This window comes from Bactrocera dorsalis, chromosome 2 (genome assembly GCF_023373825.1).
Source record: "Bactrocera dorsalis isolate Fly_Bdor chromosome 2, ASM2337382v1, whole genome shotgun sequence".
In the NCBI taxonomy this organism is placed as follows: domain Eukaryota; kingdom Metazoa; phylum Arthropoda; class Insecta; order Diptera; family Tephritidae; genus Bactrocera; species Bactrocera dorsalis.
The window spans coordinates 10,375,680-10,382,853 of NC_064304.1; the positions used below are offsets into that span (position 1 = coordinate 10,375,680).

Below are 7,174 nucleotides of genomic sequence, written 5' to 3' on the forward strand. Positions count from 1 at the left end.
ACTAATAAATGTAAAATTATTAAAAAATATATTTACATACATATATGTACATATACATATATTAAAATAAAAATAAATATGTATATGCATAATAATAATAATAAATTTAAAATAAAACTAGAAAAAATGTTAACTCGGATTTCGGCTCCGCAGCTATAAACACGTCACAGCTGCTTTTTTATAGCATAAAAAATTACAAAAAGATTTTTCTTGAAATTGATCAGTCACTTTGTATGACAGCTATATGCTATAGTTGTGCGATCTGCACAGTTTCTTCGGAAATTGTAGCGATTGCTTGAGTAATAATCTATGCTAAATTTTGTAACGATAACTTGTCAAATAAAAAAATTTTCCATATGAGATCTTGAGTTAAGATGGGTCACTTTGTAAGGCAGCTATGTACCATAGTTGTCCGATCTGAAGAATTTCTTCAGATATTATAGTATTGCCTTAGATAACAATCTGTGACGAAGTACGTGAAGATACCTCGTCAAATAAAAAAGTTTTTCATACATTGATTTTGATCGTTCAGTTTGCATGACAGCTAAATGCTATAGTAATCCAATATCGGCGGTTCCGACAAGTGAGCAGCTTCTGGTTGAGAAAAGCACGTTTACAAAATTTCAGATCGATATCTCTAAAACTGAGAGACTAGTGCACGTATACACAGATAAACGAGCCAGCAAGCTGTTCATTTATATATGTATATAATTTATAGGGTGTTAGACATTTCCTTTTGGTTATTTCAAACATCGTGGCAAACTTAATGCAACCTGCTCAAGATCGTCATTGTTCCACCAAAGCAATCCTCTGCAAAGCGCCTTCAAGCAACTGACGTTGGTGAGTTGTGCGCCTATGGGTATGCAATGGTTTGTACACTTCCGCCAATACTGGCAGAAAGTAATAAAACACCAAATCTTTGAAATTCAAATATGATTTATTTTTAATTCGATAATTGATAAAGATAATATGAAGTAATGAATTGGATTTTATAATATAAATATACTAAGCTTTTTGTCTCACTCTGTGCGTTCTTTCCAAAAATAGCGCGTATTATTAGGAAAAACATTTTCAATACATTTTTGATATGAAAATTTACAGTTAAACATAAGATTTTTTTGAAAAGCAACATTTTCAAGTTGTTTTATGTTAAAAAAACACAAATTTCATTAACTAAATAATACAAACACATTTAATAATTCACAAGTGCTTGCAGATTTAAATTTTTATATGAAATTAGCAACATACATATATTTATCAAAGGCAACCAAAGTTATTCCACAGCTAGATATTATAATTTTTTGAAATTTACACCCGAGCGATAAGCAAAGCTCAACGCAATTATAAATAATATTTAAATGGGAAATTTCCGACTTCTAACAATTGAAAGTTAATTAATCACAAAATTACTAATCAAATTGAAATATTCATATCTAACAGTCTAATTAATAGTAAAAAATTACAGCATATTTTTTTTTTAATTAGTTATAGTCTTTTGATACGTTCGAAACTATTTTCAACTAAGTGACTTGAGCATTTTGGCTCACACACTACCAGAGCACTTTCCATCTGACGTCAGCATTCAGTCTCAAAGTATGTTTTTGTATATTGAAATATTTATCAGCACAAACAACAGCAATGGCTTTTTGTTGTTGTTATTGTTATTCTTGCTACTGTTGCTCAAGCATCATCATTGCCGTTGCTGCCGCGTGGCCGCTTCAAGCACAGCTCGATGGCGTTATCATGATCGGCAACACTCAATTTAGACTTTTTTATATTCGAGTCGAGCACGCGTAGATTACATGTATAATTCTGTTCAATTTTGCCGAGGCTGGCGGTCATCTCGCTGGCAAGTTTCTTCGCCGTCTGCGACAAAGTGATCGGCGTGCGGCCACAACGTTTGATCGGACTCAATATATCTGATTGTTTATACTCGTGCAACTCACCATAGTCCAGTACCTCCCAATCACCGCTCTCCATATTCCAAGTGAAGAGTATGCGGCATTCAAATTGCCGTCGATGATAAACGCAGTCCAATTTAAGCGAACAGTTCAGGCAATTTGTTGGCGAAGTGGGCAGCTGATCGCGCGCCGAAAACTGTGCCATCAGCAGGCAAATGATCGTCTGACTGAGAGGGCAAACCTGTTGGCGCAGAAAACGCGTCCGTTATAAACAGATATTCACACAATTTGATATGAGTAGAGTAGAAATAGCTTACCCTTATTAGTTCACACGCCCAGTCATAGAAGACATCGTAGGTTTTCTCATTTTTCTGGCACAGCGCGCTTATGGTGTAGTACGTAAAGGTCTCCAAATCGAACGAGTGCTGTGTTATCACCACACTGGGACAATTGAGTTGTTGGTAAGTGGCCTGCGAAATCATTTGCATTTCCGAATAGCACGAGCCATGCACTTCAACTGGCAGTGAGGTGTGATAGCCAGGTGATATGCAGTCATCTAAAGAAGTTATGAGAAATAATTAGTCCGATGCAGTTTTTTGTACAGTTATAGTTTGGAAAAAAATATTTCCAAAATCTTTTAGAAAAAGGCAAAAAAAAAAACATTCCAAAAAGATAAAAATAAAAAAAAAATATTTTAAAAATAAAAAAAAATATTTTAAAAATAAAAAAAAAATATTTAAAAAATAAAAAAAAAATATTTTAAAATGTTAATTAAAAAAAAAATATTTTAAAAATAATAAAAAAAAAAATTAAATAAAAGCTAAACAATTAAAAAAATAGATATAAAAATTAAAAAACATACGTAAAAAAAATTTCAAAAATTAAAAAAAAAATATTTTATAATAAAAAATTTAAAAAATCTATAATTTAAAAGAAATTTAACTAAAAGCTTTAAAAAAACAAATAAAAAATTATAAAAAAATTAAAAAATTAGATATAAAAATTAAAAAAGTATTAAAAAAATATTTTTAAAAAATTTCAAAAAGTTAAAAAAAATAAAATAATTTAAATATAATAAAAAAAATGTTAATTTAAAAAAAAATAACTAAAAGCTGAAAAAAATCGAATCTCAAGGATCGGATTAAAAAAATTATCTCGAACTTATAATTAATTCACTCCAACTTTAAATTTCAAAAATACATTTTTTCTTTTAATCCAGTTTTTTGATTATATAGTATATTCTCCATCATTAATGCAAGAAGATTGAGACTAAAAACGTAATCTTTTACTATCGAGTTAAAAAATGAAATTTTCAATTTTTAATCCCAAACACATTGGATTATTGAAAATTTAGTTAACCTCAAAATTAGAATTAGAAATTTAAAATATAATTTTTAATACCAAAATTGGAATTAAAAATTTAAAATCTATTTTGATGATGTTTGAATTAAAATTTGCAACCCTGACGTAGACAATCACAATAACTGACAACTCGGCAATATTCGCGTAAAAGATTGGAAGCCACAACGTTGTACTCTAAATACAGCATTTTGGTAGAGTATAGTATATACAATATTAATAATTTTTACACTTAGCACTTTCAACTTACCCTCTTCACTGGTTATGACCGAAGCGGCATCGTCTTCCTCCACGAAGCGACGCTTGAATTTTTTCGTGCACAGCGGTTTCTCTGACGATGTGTTTGCCTGCAATGGCAGCTCCACCACACGATTCTCTTCGCGGCGTGGCGATAGGAAGGGCGCATTGGCATTCGGCGACATGGCGCCGCTCAAGTCCAGATGACGCTTGGCCAGCGATACTTGCAGTGGCGATAATGTACCCAACGGCTTGAAGCTTAGCATTTGCTGTGTCGCTGTTGAGATGGTTTGCGGTGGCGAAATGGAGCCGTAAATGTGTGCTGGCGTCACGTGACGGCTGGGTGAACGTATGTGGCCACCAGCAACAGGTGAACTGCATGGCGGCGAACGAAAGCCTTGCTGCAGCGAAGTGATGGGCGAAGCGCGATGCATAGGCGGCGGTGTGCAGTGACGCGCATCGTTGCAATTCGATGGTGAAGCGTGCGATGGACGGGGCGATGATGATGGCGAAGCGCATGGTGAATTGTAGAAATGGTGTGAACCAGTGCCCGCAGTTGCGGTGGCTGAACGATGCAGCGTACGCGCACCACTATTGCCATATGACGAGGTATAATGCGACATGGTGAGATTTTTGTTGGCCGAACGTATTTTCGTAAACGGCACGATATTCTCAGAGTTGTCCTCGGAAAATTCATACTTTTTATCGGCCAAGCGACGTTTGCGCAGAGTGGAGATCTTCTCACATTTCTCGTTATCCTCGGTAAATTCATAGGCGTTAAGCCGATCGGCCATTGTTGCCGTAGCCGGAGTTGCGTTGGTGGTGGGAACTGTTGTCTGCAGATCTATGGTTGTAACGCCATTGCGAAAAGATTTTGTGACGATGCGATGATGACGCCTGCCGCGATGATTAATTAAACTAAAACGCGCTGCGCTACCGCCACCGGGGCTACTATTGATTCCCGTCGTTGCGGCGCTCGCCGTGGTTTCAGTCATTTTGTTGGCATTGTTTGCATTGCTGCTGCTTGTGGCTGCGCCAGCGTTGGGTGAAGCGCTGCCACTGCAGGTGAAAATCACTTCATCGTAAGTTTTACGTGAAATAAATGTCACTGCTGAACCGGGTGAGGTGAGTGATGCCTCACTTTGTGATGCCCGTATCGGTGTTTCGCTGGAATGCGTGGAATCCGTCTCAATGTCACTAAAGTCGGCAATAATGCGTGCGATGACGTTATTGTGATTATCACAACTGGCTTGCTCGTCGGCAGTCAGCGGCAGTAAGCGACGATCCATGCTCGATGTGCTCACAGCTGATGATTCATGGCACGGTGTGCTGCGACTAGATAATAGAAGATGGTTTTGCTGTGCTGGGTGCGGAGAATTGGTTGTGCCTGCAGCAGGCATTATTTCAATATGCATCATATGCATAAAACCGTTAGAGACTATTAAAACACGTTCAGGACATATAAGGTTTATATGTGGGTCGAATTTTGGATCGGATTCTGTTGAAGAATACTTTGTGTGTATGGTTAGGTTGCACTTCAAGCAGAGCATATGCCAGCGGAAGTCTGAAATTATATTAAATAGATGCTTTAATTTCTATCGGATGAAAGGGTAGGATCGATTTCATCGCAGTTATAACACCCTTTACTGAAAACTTCAAAATTTCAAATTGATAACTATGGAACTAGTTCGCGTCTCCGACATTTCCTTCTGAGTGTTACAAACCTTTGCAACCTTAAAATATATTTAGCGTATAATTCTACACTTACATGTACTATCTTCATTATCCCGGAGTTTTCTACAATCTAAACAACCGAGTTTAGGAACTTTAACGTAGGTAATATATGAATCCTCATTTTCATTTTCAGCTGCCCCATGTATGATGAGAATACGAGGATCGGAACACTTCCATTGGGTCATCGTCACTTTCTTTAGATTGTCAACACCATGATCATCAAACAGGCAGCACTTGAAGAAACTGCGTAATGGTTTGTGCGGTTGGTAGACCCAAAAGTACAATCTAATAATTAAAAGTGAATGTCTGTATTTAAATATATTCATATTTTAAGTTAGTTACATACGTATATTTATAGCCATAACCAAATGAATAGTGGTTGGTCATCATATTATCATTGCAGCACACTTTATAGCTTAGGAGGAATTGACCGCAGGCGCTAAGGCCCATAAACATGTGACTGAAACGGGATAAAATATTATGATTTACACATATGCACTTAGAAATAAATACATCAAATAGCTTGAGATTTACAAATATTTTTTAAAAATTTTCTTTACTCACCCTTGTAGGAAGCATTTCGGCACAATATCCTTGAGGCAAAATCTTAATCTATTTGGCAATTGCTCATAAGCGCGTTGTGGTGCATGGGCTGAACGCGTTCTACCCGCGAAATTGTCAGTACGCTGCATGGTTAGAGTGCATTAATTATTGTCAACTACAAAATTACCATTTTAAGTTGAACTCACCTCCCTATTATATATTTTTTGCACCAAATTTTTAGGATTGTTATTTGTGTCAGTCGCGTTTCTCGTGCTACAAAACTGTTTGCTCATTTGCTGCAGCTGTACGCCACTACTGACGCCATCGGAATCATCCGAAGTATCATCAGCCGTAGAAAAATCATCATCCTCTTCCGAGGAAGCTGATAGTGATTCAGCAAAAGCATTGAAATCGGCTTCCATCACTTCGCACTGATTAGCTTCTTATTGAAACCACCACAACCACTTCTGCCAACGATATGTACACTGTATACAGACTTACAATTTCACCTTCACTTTCTCGTTCTCCTCCTGACTAGTCTTTTGCTAGTCAGCCTAATCGAGACCAGCTCGCTTAGTTACTGCCATTCACTGCCATTTTACAATCACAGCCTACTTAATTCACTGTTAAAACCTTCACCCTACAATTACTAAAATCTACGACAGTTTGCTGATGCTGGATCTGTTTTAATTTTGAATGAAATTAATTTTTTCTACTATCGTCGCAGTCAAATGTATTAAAGTGAAAATAAAAATCTAACAAACACCAGCGTCGCCGACGTTGTCGCTCTGATTGTCGGCATGGCAGAGACGCAGCAAATGTCAATGATAAGTGAAAGGGAAATATAAACAAAGCCATTTGCTTTCGTTGGTGAAAGTGAGAGGCAATGCTCAGTTGACAGCTACTTTGACAATCAGCTTGTTTATTGTCCGGTATTTTTAGTGGTTGCCATGATGCTCTTTTATAAATTAAATGTATATCCATTAATCGATTTAATTTTATTAATTAATCGATTAACGCGAATTAAAAAAGACTTTTCGAAATGATTCTTCCGTGTGCTTTATAGGTTCGTTATAAAGATATGATATATGTATGTACTCGCTAAATATGCATATGGATAAAATAATATTTATTTTATCGAAATAATATCATTAAATTGAACAACCAGGAGACCGCGTCCTACATCCTCCCCTGTATTTATCATATTATTCTTACCTGAATAACTGCGAAAGGTTAACTAGTGTCTTGAGCTTACCTAGAAACCTTCCGTTGTCCAATTTTGTGAATAAAAATGCTTTTTTTCGGAGATCGATAGAGATAATAACAGTAATGACTACCTATAACATTGAAAATCTGGTATCCAAAAAGCCAGAGGAGTTTCAGGTATGCATCCTAAACAT

At 36.1% G+C, this 7,174-nt stretch overlaps 1 protein-coding gene and 1 long non-coding RNA gene across 3 annotated transcripts; one reads left to right on the forward strand and one right to left on the reverse strand.

The window, feature by feature from the left end:
• Positions 1 to 1,217: 1,217 nt before the first annotated feature.
• Positions 1,218 to 6,581, reverse strand: LOC105223647 (uncharacterized). Its single transcript, XM_011201416.3, has 7 exons — positions 5,981 to 6,581; positions 5,796 to 5,917; positions 5,578 to 5,691; positions 5,266 to 5,516; positions 3,511 to 5,061; positions 2,219 to 2,457; positions 1,218 to 2,142 (listed from the first exon to the last, which is right to left on the reverse strand). The coding sequence occupies exons 1-7, from the start codon at positions 6,194 to 6,196 to the stop codon at positions 1,681 to 1,683; spliced, it is 2,955 nt and encodes a 984-aa protein (XP_011199718.2). The 5' UTR covers positions 6,197 to 6,581; the 3' UTR covers positions 1,218 to 1,680.
• Positions 3,368 to 5,726, forward strand: LOC125776292 (uncharacterized). Of its 2 annotated transcripts, none has more exons than XR_007421613.1 (3): positions 3,368 to 3,454; positions 5,365 to 5,535; positions 5,590 to 5,726. It is a non-coding gene; the product is annotated as an uncharacterized LOC125776292 (long non-coding RNA). The 2 variants fall into 2 exon arrangements; XR_007421614.1 differs by having other exon boundaries at positions 5,365 to 5,529; positions 5,590 to 5,724.
• Positions 6,582 to 7,174: the final 593 nt, after the last annotated feature.